At 50.6% G+C, this 22,858-nt stretch overlaps 1 protein-coding gene across 1 annotated transcript in view; it reads right to left on the reverse strand.

Annotated features, from left to right (window-relative positions):
- Positions 1-19,308, reverse strand: part of Stk32c (serine/threonine kinase 32C) — a 79,574-nt gene extending 60,266 nt beyond the window's left edge. The window contains exon 1 of the mRNA XM_055608873.1: positions 18,868-19,308. Within this exon, the coding sequence (XP_055464848.1) occupies positions 18,868-19,132 (265 nt within the window). The 5' untranslated portion in view covers positions 19,133-19,308. The remainder of the gene's footprint in view (positions 1-18,867) is intronic.
- Positions 19,309-22,858: the final 3,550 nt, after the last annotated feature.

Here is a 22,858-nt window from a genome sequence, read left to right on the forward strand (position 1 = left end):
TAAATACTTACTTGCTGAGTTCCGTCAAAGTTGAGAAGAAATCCAGAAATGGCAATTCCTTTCAGTGTGCAGGGCTAAATGACTGAACAACATTCACATGGGAGGCTTGAACCCCTTCGTACCTCCATCCCAACTCACACTCTGTCCACAAAAATCCATTTTAAATGCATCTTATGTATCTATGGGTATGAGAGTGCAGCTCTGTGGCATGTGCTTGGAATGGAGTTTGAGCCCAAAGGCCACAGTTGATTAAAAGACAAATATTTCTTAGACAAAAATAAAGAAACCATTAATTGAAAAAGATTGTTTAGCCAGCATTAGTACCACAAGCCTTTAATCCAAGCGTTTAGGAGGCAGAGGCAGGCAGATCTCTGTGAATTCGAGGCCTGGTCTATAGATCAAGATCTAGGACAGCCAAGGCTACACAGAAAAACCCTGTCTCAGAAAATCAGGAAGGAAGGAAGGAAGGAAGGAAGGAAGGAAGGAAGGAAGGAAGGAAGGAAGGAAGGAAGGAAGGAAGGAAAAGAAGAAAGAAAGAGACTGTTCAAGATATAATACTGGAAGAATGGAGAAGTGAACAATAGCCTGGGAGGCAAGATCTGTACATATATTCATCCAGGAACTAAAATATGAGCTTAAGCAGATTCTATGCCTCAATATTCTCCCCCCCCCCCCCCCCCCGCACACACACACACTGCAGAAGTCTTGAACATACACTTCACAAAATGATATTCTAAGTCCAGGCTACCAACAAATGACCATGTTCTAGGTAGCTAAAACATTATGTTTTTTTTTCTTCCCCATAGTTCTGTAGTCCAGAAACACAAGGTCAAGTCTAGAAGATATCATAGTTGGTGAAAGCCAACGTTTGGGGTCATACCCATCCTCATCCACACACTCATATAATAGATAAGGACACTAATTCCATCATGAAGGGTCTATTTATATGACCTACTCATCTCCCAAAGGCCAGACCTATTAGCACTGTTCTCTCAAAATATCCAGGATTTCAACTAATGAATGTGGGGTAGGAGATACAAGAATTCAGTCCATCACAGCAGCCAATAAGCACATGAAGGAATGGTCAATATTATTAGTCATCAGGAAATGCAGATGTTCCCAAAGCCAGAGTTCCCCTGGAAATATCTGTCAGGGCCACAGCAGAAACATCATTCCCAGGGTCTCTGTGTGGTCCTCCAGTAACACAGAATGCAACTTCATATTCCATGACACTCCCTGACAGGCCCAAATCCCGGGATGTCTTGTCTAAGTACTTCTACATCAGTTGTCCACTTTCTTTCTGGCCCACCTTATTTAACTGTAGTTAAAAGACTGCAGCTCTTTGCCCAGGGATGGCCAGGAGCACCACACACCGGGAATCAAGAAGGATAGCACACCTAGGGTCATCAATCGAGAGGCGTCCATTCAGACCTTAACTAGGGGACACCACACACAGGGATAACCACCAGGTGACCCCCCACCCAGGGCACTCAAGGGAGTCAGCTTGAACACACCCCCAGACCTGGAAAGGAACTTCGGCCTCATCCATCTCACCTGGCTGCTTTTCGGTCTTCTCCTCATGACTCACTTGCAGCTCACCGTATCGCGGGGAGACAGCTGAGAGAGCAACCGCACTAGCGGGAGAAGAGCCCGCTAGACGGCAGGTGTAATTAACAGAAACTTCTGAACTTTCCAATTAGCTCAGTCTGTGAGGAACAGGCTGAGCTCTCTAGGGTGCTAGAGTGTAATTCGAAAGAATTTGTGCTTGTTTTGGCGAGTTTCTTGAGATCGCGCCATCATAGAGCCCACCAGACGCCACCACAAACATGACCACTGCCCCAAAGGACCCACCTGACTGTGGGTGGCCTCTGAACCCTCTGGTCTCTCTCAGTCCATGATGTGTTCACTCCAAGACTGCAAATACAGGACCTTACGATGTGTATCATTCTTGTGAAAGGGCGGGCTCTGCCTTCCAAGGACCCAGGGATCCTCTGGACATGACACCTCTCTTGTCAGCCTTTAATAAGCCTATGGCTAAGCCATGCTGAGTGAAGCCAAGGCTCAGTGCTGCTTCCAAGTCACAGGCTCCCAGATGAGGATGGGAGCGCCATGGATCATGACCCCACTGCGGATAGAAGCCAGCTTTGGACCTCCCAGAAATACCCTCACTAGCCTGGGGTTAGTGTTACACCACATACCATCTGCTCTCACATACAGATATCTGCAGCTGAGCTACGTCATGAACAAAGGTCCTTGCCGACACACAAAGTAGCAGGCACTCTCACTTGGCCAGGTACATCTAGCACTGCCAAGCTGGGATTCTGGCAGAGCTCCTGGGTCAAGATTGAGAAGCATCATTACCAGCAACAGGTGGGTAGAGAAGCCAGTCCTGGCACTCTGGGTACCCAGGACCATTCTCTTCCTGTTCTGGTTGTGAATGCTACTCTGGAGCTCAGTCTGAAACGCTGGTGGCCTCAGAGCACATGCCCACATATTACCAGCCTAACCTCCTGTCTCAGGCAGCCTAGAGGGGTATGTGTGTATGTGTGTGTGTCAGGGGGTGTCCACCCCCCAGATGTTTCACAAGCATCTGCAAGGAAATCAGGAGGCTGATCTCCTGAGGTAAGGCTCACACAAGGCTGCTCACTAGCCTCTCTTCCCCTCCCCAGCTTCTGGGGACTCTCTCTAGACCCAAAGGCTCTCCCAGCTGCTATGGATACAGAGTGCCTCCGGACTCAGACATTAGGCCCCAGCAGACACAGCACTTTGATGCTCCAGCCACTTCTTAAAGATGCACCATGTGAAGACTGCTCTGGATAGCGATGTCCACCTCAGACACTTGTACCACATATGCACACTCATGGTAGGGTGGCAGAATCCAAGCCCAGGAGCGCCAGCCAGATCCTAGCCTGCAAACCCTGGGACAACCTGGCAGCCAGGGCTCCTTGCAGATTCCCCTGGCCTCAGGTCCCATGCACACACTCACATACTGTGAATGCTCACACTCACCCACCAGGCATGCACACGAACACACCCGCACGCGCTCTCTCATGGATTCATTTCCATGGTTACACACGTGAACACTTTATTCATACATGACTTCACACCTTCATATACTCACTCATACACAGGCTAACCACAGACCCTCAGTAACAGCCTAGCTCTTTGAAACTCTTCCTCTCATCAAAACAGGTCTCGTAGTGAGCAAACAGGCCAGCATGAATGGGCTGTCCCATACAGCTAGTATATAAGCCCTGAAGGAGCTAGTCCTTATCCTGGCCCTGTGATCCACATGAGGACAAATGCTTCTCTCTCAGCCTCGTCAGGACCACTTTGCTTTTAGCTCTGGGAGTCTATGGAGCCTGTGAGCCCTAGCCAGGCTCCGGAAACACCACCCACCTGCGGTACTCAGCCATGGCCACACAGCCACAACTACACGCCTCCCCAGCAGCTGCAGAAGTAGCAAGTCTCAGGGTTCTCACCTGCCAGCACAGCTGCACTCGGGGATATGTGGCACCTGGCTGCAAACACAGATGAGCTGCTGCTGGTGTCAGTGGACAGAGGCCAGATGCTACCAGCATCCTACAGTGCAGGAGGGAGCTTTTCCCCATGGAGTAAGCAAGCCCTAATATCTCCAGTGATGAGGCTGGCCCAGCCTGGGTTGAGATGGCTCAGGGATCCACTCGGCATGGGAACCTCATCTACTTGTACATGACACTGAATGAATCCTTGAGGACGCATCAGAGCCACCCCAGCACAGAGCATGAGCTTCATGTCCTTTCCTCAAACCAGACCTTCAGCTCATGTTGATTCCTAACCAGCTCTACACAGAGCTCCCACCTCAGTGAAAAGATTTCCAGGCAGGTGTGCCTGCAGTGACCAAGACCCAGCAGTCATATTCAGGTTGTCAATGGGTGCTGGCCAGCCTCAGGCAGCTCTTAAAATGTCCAGGCAGATACCCACCGGGTCACTCTCCTAATTTGTCCTAAAGCTGAGATTTGTCAGTTTCTCCATGTACTGAGACAGCCCACGGGGTGGTAACAGCACAGCACAGAAGACCTGTCTATAAAATGGTGGGCAGGGAATGTGCGCAACAGCTGAAAGCTGATCTGCAGGCCCTGGGAGGCTGATCATTGGGAGGGCAGGGATGCCCAGAACCTCTTGACCACTTGACACCAGGTCCCTTTCTACCTGCCGCAGGAATCACAGCTGAAGTCACAGAACCACGGGGGCCCCCTGGGGAGGGGGAGGAGGAGGGAGAGGACCCTGAGTGCAGTTGCTGAGGTCTGGCTGGCTGCTATTCTCTGGGCCTTTCCATGGGAGAGGCAGAAAGACAGGCACTGTGCTGGCGACCTCCCACTACAGGGAAACAGTACCTGAGCCCCGTAATACCATGTCCATAGCCCTACAGACAGCCCCAGCATTAGCAGGAGCCACACGCTGCAGGAAGTAAGTCACTGGGGAACACTGGAGTGATGAACCCCAGAAGGCTGCGACCCGGGAGCCACCTTCTTGAGAACACATGAGATGCACTGCGGTCGGTGGCATGGAAAAGCAAGAACAGCAGGTGTGGCCAAGGTAAGAGGAGGACAGGTGGTGGCCATTCCCCAACGTCTGACCTGGGCTTGGTGACTGTCCCTGCCGACCTCTGAGATTGTCACTGTGACTTTTCTGACTGCTAAACTGTGAGGGCAAGTCTTTGCCAACAAGAGACCTTTCAGAGCCCTACTGCCTCCTCTGACCCCTTGCTTGAGCCAATGTGACAGAGACAAGGCAATCTGTCCCCCTGGCTAGAGATGGACTTGGAATGAGAGACAGAAGAAAGACCCATGATTATTCTGAGCAATGACTGGGGACTTGCCGCTGAAGTGTGTCCCATCATCCTGACTATCAGGTTAGCCATGTAGCCACCAAGCAGACAAGAGCAGGAAGATGAGGTCACTGCCCTGGAACACAGGGGAGACCCTTAGGTACACAGTCAGAGCCGGGGTGAGGATGGTTCTCAGAACACATGAGAAAACAAGGCCCTGCAGTGACATACTCTTCTGAGCATGGAGCCAGGAGGCTATCCTAAAGGATGGTTCAGGGGCATGTGGAGAAGAGAGACGCTGAAGAGAGGTCAAAGGCCTGGCCCAGCACGGGGAGAACCATAGGAGCCATTGCTTCTGGTGATGCTGACACAGAGAGCTGTCAGAGAAGGATTGGCTTTGGCCATGCTGAATGTGAGGCATTTTCAAAGACCTACAAGGAATGGCATGAGGTCAGAAGCTGGGCAGAATGTGTGGGATGTGGGAGACAGGCCCCAGCTGGGGATGTAAATTTAAAGTCGCTGGCATATAGACGACATTTGAAGCCATGAGATCTCTAACGAATGAGTGGGGTGAGAAGAGGGAGGGTGCCCCAGCCTGATGGAGCCATGGATCGGGGGGGGAGGGTTGTCAGCCAAGAAGGCTGAGAAGGGTCCTAGAACATGCATCACCAAAAAATAAAAGGGGGGTGGTATCAGGAGCAACCGATCTTGCTGTGGTAAATGTGGTCATCACATTGATCTTTACTAGCCTTAGTCACATGGAAGGGACCTTTACAAGATAGTTAAGGAGCAGGAGGCACAAATCTCGTCTCATACTGCTGAGAAGGTGGGAGGTGCTAAGAAATGGGGACACAAAAAGGATCAAGTAAATCTTCACCATGAGAAAAATAAGACATTGCTTGTTCGCTCAGCAATCACGTGGCAAATGCCACCTGGGTGACTGTTATGCTCTACTCTAGGGAAACAAAAATGCACCGTTCACCCTCGTACCCCTCACTTCTGGCTTGGCAAGTCACCGACTAAATTTACACAATCCCCAGATAATAATTCTGTCTTGCAACTCCAGGCACCAGCTTTGCAAAGGGATGTTCCCTGCCCTGTAGCTGGTACCTTGGACAGCTCACAATCCACCACCACCCTCACCCCCAAATCCAGAGTTCTCTCCAGAGCCACTACCAGCACCTCCCTCAGGGGCGGTGATGACTGAGAGTTCAGGGGCATCTCCAACTGCCAGACAGAGTTGTCAGGATACAGAGGACACAAAGGAAGCCCTGAGCCAAGAGCTGGGGACACTCCTGGAGGTCATAGTTCTGAGCCTCCCACTGAGCCCCACAGAATGAGAATGACTTGACAGGCAGAGGTCGTGAGCGGCACAAGAAGCACCTGTGTGGAAGAGTTTAACAAGGGCAGATGTCAGGTTGAGGTGGAATCTACAGAATTTGCTATGTATGTATATATGCATGCATGCATGTATGTATGTATGCATGCAATGTTTGTTTGTTTGTTTGTTTGTTTGTTTGTTTTGAGGCAAAGTAGCCATAACTAGCCTTAAACTCATAGCCATCTTGACTCACCTTCCTGAATACTGGGATTACAGGCATGAGCCAACAAAGCCTGACCTCAGTGCTTGCTCTTGACCATGCTGAATTTGGGGTATCTTATGGGCATACAGAGAATGGTGTCAAATCAGAGGCTGGGAGGTGAAAGACAAGCCCCAGCTGCAAGTGGAGCTTTGAGAACCCTCCCTTGAGCTTTCTTCAAGGTGAAGCTAAGCAACAGGAGCCCTGTGCCTAGCTCCTTTCCTCAGCGTTGTGGCTATGAGAGGTAGCATGCTGTCATGTGCAGCAGGTTTTCTGTCCCGTGAAGAAAGGTTTCTGCAGCATGCACACTCAAGAATGTCGAATTTGCGTCATCTGGTTCCAATGTTTAGTGCCCACAGAGGATCATGTGGGCATTCCCATTGGTGCCTCTGAGGACAAAGACATGCACATCTCGTTGGGTGTCTCTATTTGGGGGATACATTTCCTGGGCTACAGGCTCAACACTTTAACCAGAGCAGTCAGGGTTAGCCTGTGGTTGAACAAGGTAAATTTAAGGCTCGTTGCAATCTGGAAGATCACACACCATGAAGAATGTAGGCTGCCTCAAGAAGATGCTGCTCAAAAAGACAGTGACAAGTTTAGGGGTTTTGGTAGGTGAACTCCAAGAGGGTTTGAGGTACTGGAGCCTCAAAGCACTTAGCATATGGCATAACCTTATGGCTGAGCATCTTCATAACTCTTACACAGGGGAAATGAAGCTCCCTGAAGCTGTGGCTGGCAAAGCAGCCACTGTCCCCATGTTAGCCAGTATGACAAGCAGCAGCTCTCACTCAGGTTAGCCCAGATGGGATCTCGTCATTTAGTTGAGACATGTCATGTTTCAGGTGGTGTAGAGGTCTTCTTTTGTCCTGGTCCTAGGCATCAGAGTATCATGGGGTGTTCTGTGAATCATTTGTGTTCTACAGAGAATGGAAAAGCCCCACTGGAAGTGTCAAGCCAGCTGCCCATCATCCCAGAGGACATACAGAAGTGTAGTTGCAATAGACAGGCAGTTTTCCAAAGTGGGGCATCAACTCACATTCCCACAAAGAATGAGCAGTGAGTTCACAGAAAACATGATGAGCTGAATGAATGAATGAAGCAAAGAAAAAAATGTATATCTTAAGCAGGCAATACAACCAGGCTTGGGTTTTAATGACAACTCTCCCTAGAAGCGAGGAACACGCCCAGTAGATAGATGTCAGCCTCTACAACATCCTTCTAAAACAGAAGCCAGTGCTCCTTGGAGAGCTGGCTGACCCTAGGGCTGGGTCAGGAAACATGCAGGCTGAGTCTGGAATATTGTGTGCCACGCTGTAAGAACATTTTCAACAAAAATCAGCCACAAATGTAGATGAGGCATGCCAACAGAGCCAGTGGAGCAATGCCAACAGCATGCTAGGTAGAGCTGGGTCGTATCCCACACCATGAAACAAATGTCTGTGAGTGCACAGTAATGTAAGTGTCTGACCAGCCAAATAATGGAAGAAGAGACAAATCATCTATGCAGAATCAGGAGTCCCTTCAAGAAGATAACTCTGAACCTCTCCACAAAACCCTCATGGCTCACCAGCTTGTGTATGCACTCTCTCTGTGTCTCTGTCTGTCTGTCTGTCTCTCTCTCTCATACACACACACACATACACCCTCACTGTGACCTGCTCCACTGCTGTCCTCTCCAGAGCCAAGACAATGGCTCTTCTTCCTGCCCAATTTTGGGTTTTGGGCTTCCAAAAGTGTGAGCTAAGAAACCTCTCCTCTGTATCAGAAGCTTTGGTCGGGTATTTCGTTACAGTGACAAAAAGCTGACTCACACAGCACCTTAGCCATGCAATCTAATCTCTGCCACCCTGAATGGTGTGGATCTTGTGAATTCTCGATAAGCCATGTCAAATGGTCCGTTGCCTCTAAGGTCTTCCTCCACAAATACCACAGCCCCTGACTAATCCCAAGGGAAAGCTGGAATAGCTGTTGACCCTGGGTAGGGAGCATGCTACAAAACATGTAAGAACACGGAAAAGAAATGCTGCCACAACCATGAGAGGCCAAAGGAGACACAACACTAAATCTCATGTGGGATCTAGGTGGGGTCTGGGGACAGAGGGGGCATTAAGGGGAACTAGAGAGATGTGAATACAGCACAGACACTATTCATCAACGATGTCTCCCTACTGTGTCACTGGCTTTGATATATCCTGTATTTTGCTTGGAGAAGGGTCTCACTGTGTAGCCAAGGCTAGCCCTAAACTCACAATCCTCCTGCCTTAGCCTTCCTAATGCTGGGATTACAGGTATGTACCATTACACCAGACTACAAATATTCCACAGTAACGTAAGACCGTAACATGAAAGAAAATGGGCTTTGGGTATATAGAACCTCTACCAGAATTCCTACAAATTGAATATTCTAAAATAAATTCGTTAGAAAAAAAAAGTTGCTAAGAATAAATGTATATGTTGTGTATGTTCAAGTGTGGGTAAGACAGAGAGGTGACAAACAAAAAAAAATGGCTGCTATGTGAGTTCTGGGATTACATAAGACAACGGATTTCTTAGTCTTTTTCTTGTCACTGTCATTACATAAGAAAAAGCTATAAAAGGGGGAAGATTGTCTGGTGAGTATCTGGCAGTTCGGTAGAGGATCTATATAATTTATCACCCAAACCAGGACACTGTCATGAGGGAAAGGGGACACTATTAATAACCATGCTAGGTCAGCAGCTGGAAGCCAATGTCCCGGGTGACCCTCGGTGCCCGATCACTGTATGGAAGCAGGGCTCACAGGTTAGGTTCTCTAGGTCGGCTTCAGTGACCCTGGAAGGAATGTGAGGGTCAGGAAGGAGGTCAAGTTAGGCAAAGAAGGGCAGGAAGGGCCTCTGGAGACCGGAAGAGGGGGGTGTGACATAGGTAAATGAGTCGAGGGCCTCATACAGAAAAGCTCAGGCTCTATTGCCCCCACCCTCACCCTGCCCGCCAGTGCCTGTACCAAGCCCAGATTCAGGGTAGCAGCGTCTTCCTGCCCTCTGGGATAGGTTGGTCAGAACTCAGTCACCGAACACCCATTCCGAGTTGCACGCTGTCCCTCCTGAGGCGCCACCTCAGCTCAGGGCGTGTAGGGTCACCCTCTCAGCAACCGTGTCCTGTATGTTCAGAACAGCCAGCCCATCCATGCACCATGCACGCACCGCCATCCAACTCCTGGGTCTCAGCCCCTCTTGGTGGGGATGCCACAGTACTGCTGGAAGGGCCTGAGGAGAACGGGGACACAAGGGGCCTGCGGTCCTGTCACCCCTTTTAAAACTGTTGGCATTTTTCCTCCTTTTTGTTTAATTCCCCCCCATACTTCCTCTCTCTGTCTTTTTATAAACCCTCTGCCTATGGAGCTAAAATATGACTCCAGAGACACAAAGTGACCTTGACGTTCAGAAGGAAGCACAGACCCTGGGGTGGGGTGGGGCGTATTCAGTAAAGTTCCCGCAGTGTAAACATGAGGCTCTGAGTTTGGATCTCCAGCCACACACATGGCAGTACACATCTATAACATAGCACTTATCAGGCAGAGACGGGTGGGCCCCCAGAGCTTGCTGGCCAGCCACTCTAGCCAGTCTATGAGCTATGAGCTGAGTGAGGAAAGCTATCTCAACACATAAGGGGGAGAGCCTCAGAAGTCACTCAACACTGACCTCTGGCCCCCAGAGGCATGCGCACATGGACCCACACCAACTCATACATGCATTACACACAGACACACAGACACAAAAATAAATAAACAGGAGAAAGAGGCAAAACAATGGGACTAAAACAAACAAGGCTCATGGACAGACATGGGCAGACCCTACAGAGGCCACCCAGGAACTGAGTCCAGAGTCTTTAGGAGGTTTCCAGAAACAGCTCTACAACCAGATGAAGACGGGGCCACAGCTGAGCAAGTGACACTTCCTCCCAACCCCAACACACACACACACACACACACACACACACAGTCCACAGCAGACACACACCCCTGACTCCCTGGACTCACTTTCAAAAGATAGAAAGTTGCTTACTTCAGAAGTAGAGAGCCCCCCCCCACAAACACACACACCCCTTGCCTCAAAGGCCTTGATGCTTCAGGTACCGTGTGAGAGCTGGTGTGGGGGTGGGGCTCTACATGTGTTGAGTAGCCTCGCCAAACCACCAGGAGAGGCCTTGTACATGATTGGGAAGTCACTGAGGGTAGATGTGCTGACCATAGCACTTCCGGCCTGTCCCACCTGCTCCCTGTCCATGTTCAGCTCTTCCCAACAGCCACCCTTGATCCACACAGCAACCCCAGCCCACCTGCTAGCAGGACCTGTGAAATTTCTTTCCTGGGTCAAAGCGGAGCCTGGAACTGACCTCCACAGCAGATGCAGGAGAAGGGATTCTGCCACCTTCCACTTCTGCCTGACATGCCACCACAGAGACTATGGGAAGAGAGAAACCTAAGACTGTTAGGACAACTGCGTTCAAAATGTGTCCCCAGGTGCTCCTTTCAGAAGGCCAAGCCCAGCCCCCATCCTCCTGCCTAGTTTACGATTGGTTCCTTAGTTCCTCAATTCTAGAAGGACGAGGCTGAGGTGGGATGACTCAGAGGGTGCCATTCCTGGAAGTTCACTTGATGGAGACTTGGGGCTAGAAGCAGATCCCACAACCCCTCCGCCTTCAGAAACCAGCATCCCAGTGGACACACACACCAAGGTCTCAGAGGATGCCTAAGCACCTCTGTTGCAAAGACCACTTGAGGAAACCACTCAGTGGTGTAGCGGGAGGGCACTAGGTCTCGAGGTGACTCACTAAGTAGCAGGATATCCTAACACACTAGCAGCTGATGGAACTCTCAAGATCTGGCTCCAGAGTGAGGAAGACACCTTGATGTCTGACCTCATGAACATCACAAATTCCACGGAATCACAAGAAACAACAAAAATATCTGTCGATTCACTATGTTTTGGGGTACCTCACCAGGGAAAGATAACCAGCATGATGGTCCCCAGAGCACCAAAGGAGTCTGCCTTGAGAGACAATGCCAGCGGGTCTTGTCTTGAGCCGTGAATAGTAGCTCCAAAGCTAGAAATGACAAGTGACTACGGCACCTAGGGAAAGGCAGAGATGCCAAGGAGATGGCACTCAAGGCTGCCATGGGCCTTTTCCTACCTTCAGGGCCTCATGTCAAAAACAACAACAAAATATCATACACACGAACGCTAGTGACATCCATAATGAACTCACAGAAACCCCACACACATGTTGTTTACTTCTTGCTGTGGTCGTAAGTTAAACTTCCTGCATTCGAAGCATGAAGACTCATATGATAATTCCAAAGGCGCAGAAACCTTTTCAGAGTCAACTTCTTAAATCACTGTGAAAAATGGAATGTGCCTGTTCCTATTTTTAATAAATTGGGGGCGACACTGCTTCCCACCTACAGCATCTCCTTGGCTTCAGAACTGAAATAACAGCAAGCTGGGGTTTCACACAATCCACACAGGCCAGAGTTTGGGAGGATGCACGTTGGAGACCAGTGTGGGCTCCTAGGTCACATTTGGGGGAACAGGGGGTAGGGGGAACTCCTGCCTCATAGATGGACCCAGGCAAGCTGGCAAGTTGCCGGATCTGTGCTGGTATCCCAGCCACGATGACCTGTGTAGCTGCCTTGGTTCTTTTAAACAACAGCGTTCAAGTCCATGGGAAATGAGTTTTTGATGAAGTAGGCACTTTGGTTTTTAAAAATAACAAAATTGTATTAATTGCTGCTATAGTGTCCTAAATTTTGATCATTATAATTCAATATGTGGGATGGTGGTGACTCATCTCGACAATCTGATAGGCTCTAGAGTCAGCCCAGAGACAAGCTTCTGGGAATGTCTATGAAGAAGCTTCTGGATCTAGTTTACTGAGGTGGGAAAACCACCCTGACTATGGGTGGTGCCATTCCTCTGGCTGAGGTCCTTCTACACAAAGGAGCAAGCTGAGCGCCACAGCTCGTCTCTTCCTGCTTCCTGACCGTAGATGCAGTGTGATCAGCTAGCCTCACGCTCCTGCCGTCACGCCTTCCCTGCCATGACAGACAGTGCTCTCAAACTGTGAGCCAAAATAAGTGCTTTCTGAAGTGGTTTTTGTTGGGTATTTTGTCACAGCCATGAAAAGGCTAACAAATACGGTCTCTTGCCTGATTTGGGTGGGCGGGGAGCATTGGCTCTGCCCCAGCAGGAGGGAGACACCTTGGAAGAGCTCTGGGGACAGAATGACATGCTGGGGAGACAGCATCATTCTCAATGCAAAGGGGACAGACGAGAAGACTGGGCCCCTGTCACCGTGCCATCACATTAGCAATGAAGGCTCACTGTGACGAGGGCTTATGGCTCAGAGTAGAGGGAAGGGGGCAGAAACACAGCTAGTCATATTTTCAGGTGCAAAGGAAGAGTCTAGTTAGAAAGAAAGAGTGACACGGATGGAAGCCCCAGCCTTTTGGCTAAAGTGAACCACAAATGCAACTCTGAACTTCCTCCTGAGGAAGAAGACATGACCAGGATTTTAGGACCACAGGGCCCTAGCCCTCAGCATCAGGACCAGTGGCAGTGGGGACCTCAGCACTCACTCACAGGTATGGAGACTGGTAGGAACACACATTCTTCCGGTAACAACATCCGCAAAACAAAGACACAGTGACCAATAGAATAACTACCCTTCAGCAGCCACGCCTAAGGGCTGTTAGGTTGCCAAGCAAATGGGCCATACAAGCACAGTGTGCCAGCCACGTTTTGGTTACTCATGGGAAAGGATCTGCCTGAAAGGCTGTAAGGGGCAACACATAGATAACTCACTGACTACGAGTTTCTAGTGACAGTGGGAACATGTAGCATCTCAGTGAGAAGTGCCAGCAGCCTCAGCCACAGGTGTGAGTCTGCTGTGGATCCAGCACCCAGCAAAGCAAGGCAGGCATCCACCCCGCTGCCCATATCTCATTAGGGCCCAAGGTATGCAGGTTCTACCAGCCCCCTGTCCTCAATCAACCACACACTGTAGACTCAAAGTTCTTGCTATTTGAACTGTGTTCAAGGACCAGTGACATTTCTTGGGAGCTGGATGGAGATAAACCTATCAGATCTCTAGACCCCATTGAACCAGAATCTGTGTCTTTAAACTCCTCCCCCGGGGCACACAGGCACCACTGACACTTTGAGAATCTGTGTGAGCTATCCAATCCAACTATTTAAAAGCAATGTTTTCCCACAATTTGGCCTCCCTCAGAACCCCCACCCCCCACCATTTCTGTGGGCCTCATCAGCAAGAAGAAGCCCTGAACAAAAATGACTTCCAATGCTGTCTGCACTGCTTCTCAACTGAAAACTGGGTGGTTAAATTTTTAAACAAAAAGCTGGCTTATTTTTAGCATTGTAAACTGCACAACCAGATGGATAGACACATAGAGATGACATTTGTTACATAAAAATGCCTGACAGTGGGTCTCAAGTCCATTCTAGAAGGGCCTCATTGGCCAGAAGGTAAAGAAGCACTGGGCTCCAGAGCCATTCAAGGATTCTCCTGGGCCTACGTCCTGTAGCTGAAACTCAGGAACTCGAGAGAAAAATTCTGAGAAGCAGGACACAGTGACCAAGAGAGGAACCACTACTGGCCAGGACCACATGTCCTCCTTCCCAACCTGCACCCAGGTCCTATCCACACAAAAGGGCCATTCAGACAGGACTACAACCATGGAGGATCCTCCTTATTGGCAGCCAAAGGCTTCTGGATGTCAAAGCCTCTCCAAGGCTGGGGAGAGAGAATCATCAACAACCCAGGCCTAAGCTACACAAGAGTCCTCCTCTCCCTTACCCCAGAGTGCGAGGCAAATGGTTGGGGGCACAGCTCAGTCAGTAGAGCATCTGCCATTCGAGCATGGTGGCCTGAGTTCAATCCCCTGGACACGTATTTTTTAAAGCCAGGTGGGATGACACGCACTTGTAATACCAACACCGGGGAGGCAGAGACAGGAGGATCCCTGGAGCTCACTGATCATTCAGCCTAGTAGGCTGCAGGCCAATGAGAGACCCTATCTCAAGAACAAAACAAAAAGTAGATAGTGCCTGAAGAACAACACTAACGACTGTCCGCTGACCTAGACACACATACCCACTTCAAATGCAAGGCCACAGCTGGCTGGATGAAGTCTCTTAAAAAACTGGGCCAAACTGACACTTTGAAACACAGACGAGTATAGTAGGGGCCAGAAGCCTGGTGCTCAGTACTGCACTCTGTGCTTTCTGAGCCTGGGTATTAGCATCAATGAAAGGGAAGCAAATGTCACTGTATAATTAGAACCATGGGCTGCAGATGGCACGACATACCTCCCAGGACATGCAACAAAAGACGAACTACCAAGACCAGCTACCAAGACGAGCAAGGGTCTCAGCAAAGCAGCCACATTGAAGGTGAATGCACTCCAGTTGGTTGGTTGGTTGGTTGGTTGGTTGGTTGGTTGGTTGGTTGGTTGGTTCATTGGTTCGTTGGTTTCTGGTTTTCAAGCAGTCTCACTACACAGACCAGCCTGGTCTCAAACTCATGATTCTCCTGCCTCAGAGCTCTAAGAACTGGGATGACAACCAATGCTTGGCAGATGAATGTTTGAACCAGTAGTCTCTCCAGCCATGTGAAGCAGGACTAGCAAAAAGGCCTCAGCCACAGCCTAACCATGAGATGGAACCAACATACAGGAAGACTGAGGAACTCTGAGCCTACAAATGCCTTCGACATGTCCAACCTAAGAAAATGTGGACCTCGGAGAGGAAGGTGCTATTCTCTGAGAGGGAGTTGGAATTCTCAATAGAAAAAGTAAAACTGGGCTGGTGAGATGACCCAGCACTGTCTACCAAGCCTGAGTTCGATCCCTGGAATGCATATTGGCAGAAAGGAACCAGCCCTCTCAAGCTGTCCTCTGACTTCCACGTGTGTGCCACAGTATGGGTCTGATAGCCCAAAGTCTGTTGTCTCTCAGACAGCCTTCATCCCCATCCAAGTGAGCCAGCCCTGGACAACTGTTGTCACACCCCTAGAAATTCATCCTAAGGTGACAGTGCCAAACACAGAGGTGGGCATGCAAAGACATTCCCGGATACGTAGTTTATGAGAGTCCAAAACTGTCTTCCAGTAGGAAATTAAGAGCAATGACATCCACACAGAGGAGGGCTGGTCCTCTGACTGTTCCTCAGAGTCATAGGGACTTAGACAAGAGATGCCTGAACCTCACCGTGAGCCAGCCCACCTCTGCAAGCCGAACCTCAGCTCTCTGGGAAGGCACCTGGTGTCTCTTAAGAGTGTCCACTGAATGTGGCACACCACCCAGGTGGAGAGCTGCTGACATGAATCTCGCAGTCAGCTGAGGCTTCGGAACTCTTAGTGACATGTTGATAAATAAAAAAAAGCAGGTTACAACAAAACGATGTGTAGAACGTGATTCCATTTCTGTACAAAAGGGGAAAAAAAGTGTTTCTCCACAGCTAGGGGTGTGACTGCATTCCTAGATCCCTGGAAGAAAGCCTGAGAGATGGCCTGCACCCAAACGTTCATCTACGGACCTCGCCATGCTGAATGCGTATTTTGACCTTAAGTATAATTTCTTTTTCAAATGTACATATTGTGATGCACTTATAATTAGAAAAATCGGGTTTTTAAATTTTTATTCCTAAAGCAGTGTTTTAAATGTCTGGGTCCCTGCCCTGCGCTGTGCTCCCTACCTTCCACACTGGAGTCACCCTCACTGGTCTCCGGGGTTCTGGATGGGAGCAGGCCTTCTCAGCTATGGGGTACTCCGTACTCCCTCCTCTTAAGCAGACACCATACTGGGTCTGGGATGGCAAGCCCCAGTCTGCTAGGATGGACTGATGTCTCAGCAGGTTACAATAGTGGGGGTGCTGGAAGCCCCTCACAGGACCCCTCCGTATCACAGGACCACCATGGCAGTGAATTTCTAGTAGAAGTCGGAGCATAGAGCAACAGGCCATGGGAAGGAAGAAAACAGAGCCCTTGGTTGAGGAAGACGTGCAGGCAATTCTTCTCTTGCCCCAGATATCTGCCAGGGGGGAACAGCACACTGGGGTTCCAGGAGGATTAATAGGAACAGAGGCCATGTAAGATCTTATTTGGCACAACTATACTCCTTAGTTGCAATTTACCTGCTACTTTGTTAAATTGCCCTCCTATTTTCTTCCCTTTTTTCCCCCTTTGCTGAGCAAATTTGATATATTAATTAGGTGTTTTAATCTAAAAAAAAAAATTCATCAGAAGGTCTCCCATTACCATGGCAACTGTACAGTTCCAGTACATGCAAGTCACAAGCACAGCACGGCCGCCTCTTAGGCCCCATTACATCAGGAAAAGGGGGTGACTCGTGTACCCTGAAACACAGAAGTCCAGGCCCTACTCCCTCTCTGAAGGCTGCTCTTCTGTCCCAGCTGCACGCTTTCTGTGTAAACACATCCTAACACCTTCACATGAGGCACCGCCTGGAAGGAAACACTATTCCATGACTCAGTTTGTGCCCTGTTAATGACACAGACAAGAGGAGACAAGGGGTTATGCACCCAGAAAGCATTCTCAGCCGCCAGGCCCAGTACCCGACTTGGTCACTCAAACCTACCAAAACCTAGTCAAGTCCTGGAGGTATGTCAGTCCAGGGCCACACACCCAGTGACGAGTGACGAGCCCTGCCTGTGACACATCATTCAAAACAAGGCCTGGTGAGCCACGTTAGTGGCTCTGCTCACATAAGCCCTGACCAGTTAGTCCCTCTGCCATCCTGCTAAGAGCAAGTAAGGGGGTAGGTTGTCACAGAGAAGCACCACAGCTGACCTGGCCTCCCCATGGCCCCCTGATAACCCTCGAGTTCTGAGACAGCACACTGTGAAGAAGAAAGAGTCGACTGAGGCCGCCAGCCGCAGCCCCTGCGCTACATCAGCTTCTGCTTCTACCCTGCTGCCTTGGAGACGTTACGCAGAGACAGGGAAGGGTGGCCAGCCCTTGGCTGGCACCAGCAAGTACTGAAATCAAATGTGTTTCCCAGACCTCTCATCTTGGAGCCAGAAGCCTGATGCAAGCCCATTTACTGATCTGCTCCTTCTTCTAACTGGTCAGGTTTTTTTGTTTGTTTGTTTGTTTGTTTGTTTCTGTGTTTGTTTGATTGATTGATTGTTTGTTTATTAACTCTGAGTGCCGATGTTGAAGAGAAAAGCATATCATGTGAGTCCTGGTGTCTACAAGTTCAGAGCACAATGACCAGCCACCTCAGAACACAATGTGCCAGATGCAGAGAGACCTGAATACCCCTCCCCCGCTGACCATAATGAGCAGAGGCCCGGAACTCACTGGCCTGGCCCCATGCCTCCCATTTCCGAAAGGAATGCCAGCATGTAGCCCCACGTGCTCTCCAACACAGGCCTGAGTTCTGATTATTGTAATTTCCTAAATGCTTAAATTATTTATTGGAAATAAGTAGCTCGGCCTCCTATGCTGAACTGTGTTCTAAAATTATAAAAATCCATCATTTCTCTGCAGGCTGCCTACAAATGAAAATGCATATTTCAACTATTTTAAGAAAAATGTCAAAAAAAGAAAAAAAGAAAGAAAAACATCAAGTGTGTCATGGTTGTACCATTTAAAATTATCCTCATGGCATCTGTGGAAAAAGAGCTGTATGTTGCGTGTGAATCCATCACAGTTCCGCCAAAGCTGCATCCAGCAGGTGCGAAGTCAAAGGTGCCTGTGCCCAGCACTGGCCGCCGCTGTTGAGCTTGCCCGGCCAGCTGTCTGGCACCTCTCATCCCCAGCTTCCCACCAGATTGCCCTGCTGCTCAAGGGACGCGGGTCCTCCAGGTCAACAGCTATCCCCGCAGAAAGATTTCACAGAACACGAGCGCCCCGAGGGCGGGTCTTTTGCACAAAGGTAAGGACTGACTGCAGCATAACCCGGTGTTATGGTCTGGGCTTGCAGTGTGCACGGCAAACTGGAGGGCCCAGGCCCCCGTGCCACCTGTAGGGCGGCCACCTCACTTCACAAACTGCACACCAAGAGAGCTCCTCCAGGAATTAAAAGTAACCACGCAGCCTGCACACCACCCATAATGGAAAAGGAAAACATGCGGTGTGCGTTAGTGGGTGGTGTCGCGCCTGAGCCTAGAGCCTCTACAATCAGATCACTGACTCTCTCTTCGAAGGGCGGGCCAGAGCCTGCTCTGCCCGCTGCGCTGTCACTGAAAACCGGACGCGCATGGGAGACTTCAGTCGTGGTCCAGTAGTTTCCCCGGAAACGCAGACGCCCCAAGAAGCGGTCCCACCCAGGTGGCGACTGTGTCCCAACGCAGAGAAATGCCACCCCCACGTCTGCCCTGCGACAGCGCGAGGTCTCCAGGGGCCCGGGTACCCGGCTGTCCCCGGGAGTCCCCAGTGGGCGGTTTCACCCACCGTCCTCCTTGTCGTCAAACACCGGCCTCCGCGCGCTGGCTGCCGATATGGACGACATAGACATCCTCTTCTTCCACTTGCTCCACTGAAACAGGGGGCGCGGCTGTGCGCGGGCATCGCCGGAGTCCCGGGCCCGGGGCTGGCTGGCTGCTGGCGGCGGCAGGGCGGGGGGCGCATCGGAGCCCGCGGGACGCGCGCGGCTCGGAGGCGGCGAGCCGGGGGGCGCCGCGGCGCTGCTGCCCCTGCGCTCTGCGCCGCTCCTCATCGCCAGGCCTGGGGATGCGCAGCGGCCGCAGCCCGGTACATGGCCCACCGCCTGGTCAGGCGAGAGCAGGAGCGCTAGGGGCCGGCAGGGCGGGCCGTGCTTCTAGTATCGGCTCTGGCTCTCCGGGGCAGGCGACCCGCCCGCGGATTGCGAGTGGCGAGGCGGGGCCAAAGGGGTGGACTCGGGGTGGAGTCCGGAACCGGGGCGGGGCCAGGGAGGGGCTGGTAATAGCTTCAGCGCACCGCGCAGCGTGGGCTATCCGCTGGGAAGAGTCGAAAACCCTTGCACCCAAAAGGCAGCAAGGATAAAAGCGTGAGTGGACAGATGCCAGTCTCCTTCCTTCTCTTTTGAAGCTCCCCGAAAGGCCAGGGACGGGAACTCTCCTTCACAGGGCGGCGGAGATCTTTGGGGACCCTGCCGGAATGCTGTGAGCAGCGAGCAATCGGGAATCCCTTGGACCTTCCACCCTCTGCAGACTCCGTAGAAAAAGTCGATTGTAGATTTCTGCCACTCGATCCTTAGAAACCGCAAACTTTAGGCCGCGGCTTTGCTCTGTAATGGGGTAATGGGGGTCGCAGGAAGTATATGCACTGCCCTACGGTGGAAGCAGGGTGCTATCCTTCTCTGAGGCCACAGGCGGCGCGGGATCCCGAAGCCTGGGGAGGGTGGGAGCAGGGCGGGGTCTGGCACGCAAGCTCCGCCCAGCGCGGTAAACCAGGACCCTGGCTGCGAGAGCGCGCCTACTTGCTTACTTACTGTGCTGAGTCCTAGTCTAGCTCCGTTAACCACTCATTGTACAGCTCACTGGGCACCGAATAGGGTCCTGAAATACAGGTTTGCGCCGTAGACCTGGCGAGGAGCACAGGTCATCTAGGCTCCTGTGTCCTCGCCAAGATTCCACCAGGGTCTTCTTTGCACATTGGGATGTCCGGAGCGCAGCTTATCCTCTCTGTCTCTGCTCTACTCCTTCACAGGGTCGGGATGCTTGGCGTCCAGCACCTAAGGCCTTGTTAGTAGGAACCTTTCTTTGGTTGCTCAGTGGTGTGACTTTTGGAAGTCTCTGCCTGCTTAGGTCCTGCCCTAAAACCTGGTCACAAAGACAGCTCTTCTCTCCACCATCTGGAAGTCCAGGAATGACCTTCTTTCTGTCCCTATTATGGGTGACTACAAGGCAGCATGTTCCTCCCTTACCATAATTTCTACAGCATCTGTCAGCCACCACAGCTTCATCCCTCCCTACCACCCTTGAAATTCACTAAGGCCCCCAACCTGCTTGGCTGGAAAGACCTAAGTATGGGTGACCTGAGTCTTTTCTAGGCCAACGTTTTAGGAGCTAGAACCCCACTGGTTTACATCCCGCCTCTGCTAAGTAGGAGGAGCTCTTTCTCCTTGGCCAAGACAACTGATGGAGCACACAGGGAGGACACAGAAGACAGAGCCCAAGGAAGGCATCAACTGTTTAGAGGTTTGGGGGGGGGAGGGGTTGCGGTGTAGCATGGCTGAAAGTCAGCCTATCTGCCACAGGTCTCCACAGAGTCTCAAGGTAAACTCTCCAGGGCAAAAACGGTGGGCTAAGTCCTGGCAGATGTCTTCCGTTTTCTGCCCTGCCTAGGCCTAAAGACACCTGCTGCGTATCTGCTCAGAGGAGGTCCTCAGCTTTCATGGTGTGGGAGGGAATAGAGGCCAACCCACCCACGCTGCACATCAGAATTCTCCAAGTGTCTTGATCAAGACCTTTGAAAATGGCAGGAGAAGAATAAAATGAAGTTATGTCTTCCCCACCCCCTCCACAAACAGCAGAGGGAACAGAAGGAAGAAGAGAGTTTATAAACAAAATAAAAATGGGAGAGGGTCTGGGAGGATAGCTTAGTCAGTAAAGCGCTTGCCTGCCACGTCTGTGTGAGTTCCATTCCCAGCGTGCGTATAAAAAGCTAGGCATGGCTACATGGGCCTGTGGTCTTATCGCAGGAAGGTAAGGACAGGAGGATCTCTGGGGCTTGCTGGCCAACCAGTCTACCTGAATGAGTGCGTCCCCAAATTAGTGAGATGCTGTGTCCCCAAAAACAAAGTAGAGTGAATTAGGAGAGGCAGTAATGTTGGTGTCTCTGACTGTTCAGGTATTATGGGTAATCTTGAATGTCAACTTGACTGAGTTGAGAAACACCTAAGAGGCTAGTAAAGTACACTCCGATGGTGCTTCCAGAGAGGATGGATATGTGGGGCCACAACTGAAGGGGAAAGGTCAACCCCTTATGTGGACCACATCAACCCATAGGATGGAGTCCTGGGTGGCATAAAGGGGAAGGAGGAGGAAGCTACCACACGGACACACTGTCTCTGCTCCCTGCTCACCCCACGATGAGCTGCTCTGCCTTGCCCTGTTCTAGTTTCATTCTGCTGTTGTGGTAAGAAACTCTAAAAGCAACTTAGGGGTGGAATGGGATTATTTCAGTTTACAAATCACAGTCCATCGTCCAGGGAATTCAGGGCAGGAACCTGAAGAAGCAGAAACCATAGAGGAATGATGCTTTGTGGCTCACTCACAGGCTTAGGCCTCCCAGGACCAACTACCCAGGGATGGCTCCGCCCACAGTGGGCGAGGCCCTCCTATATCAATTAACAAACAAGACAACCCTCTACAGACGTGCCAGCAAGCCAATTGGATCCAGGCAGTCCCTCAACTCAGACTCCCTTTCCAGCTAATTGTCGAGTTGAGACTTCAAGCTAGAACACCAGGCATCCGTCACAGAGACAAAGCATCTGACTGAAAACTGTGAGATCCCTGCTTCTAGCCATAGCTCAGGGTCCAGAGATTCACAGGTCAGGTAGTAAGAGCCAGGCTAATGAAGAGCTCAGAGCATGAACAGAGACAGGAACTGCTGTACCCTGATGCACGCTGCATCTAGCTCCCGCCAAGGAAGCTGGTGTCCGCGCCGACCAGGATTTAAAGAGGAGCTAGAAGGCTGGTAGAGGCTTCCCAAGCTCCCCAATATTTTCAAGAGTCTCAACGTAAACGCCAAGTCCCAAATCGTACCTGGGTATTTTCAGCTCCGGTGTGTCATCATCTAAATCAGGCACACAGCCCCTCCCCTCCCTCCATCCACACACATTTTCACTTTCAGCAGCTTCAGTCATCCTGGGTAAATTGCTGTCCAAAAAGAAAAAAAAAATGTTAGCTACAGAGGCTGAGAAGATAATTCAGTCAGTCATGTGCTCACAGTGAAACCTGAGGACCTAAGCTGGATCTCTAGTGCTCCTGTCAAAAGCTAGGTAGGATGTTGCATACTAGTAATACCAGCCCGGAGGAAGCGGGGACAGGCTCTGGCTCAGCAAGCCTGGCTCACTGAGTGGCCCCTCTCCACTACTAGACTCATAGTAGTGACACATGGTGTTTATGGTTAAGTAACCCTTACTTTACTTCACACTGGACCCAAAGAGTGACATTGACACCAGGGATTTGGGTATATGCCCAAGAGAAGGTATGACGTCCTTTCTGTAAGTAAAGGAGGAAGGTGCTCCACTTAAGGAAATAATCCTGTAATGAGATTGCTAAGATCGGTGGTAAGGATAAATCTTGCTTGTGAAACTATGAAGAAATATGTGCTGGTTTTGCTATCTCTTCAAACGGCTAAACTTACACACAGTGTGTGACAAGTACTTTGCCAAAATGGGAAAGCCAGTGTGTGTGTGTGTGTGTGTGTGTGTGTGTGTGTGTGTGTGTGTGTG

The sequence above is a fragment of the Psammomys obesus genome, unplaced genomic scaffold, assembly GCF_907164565.1.
Source record: "Psammomys obesus unplaced genomic scaffold, mPsaObe1.curated_primary_1811, whole genome shotgun sequence".
NCBI lineage: Eukaryota > Metazoa > Chordata > Mammalia > Rodentia > Muridae > Psammomys > Psammomys obesus.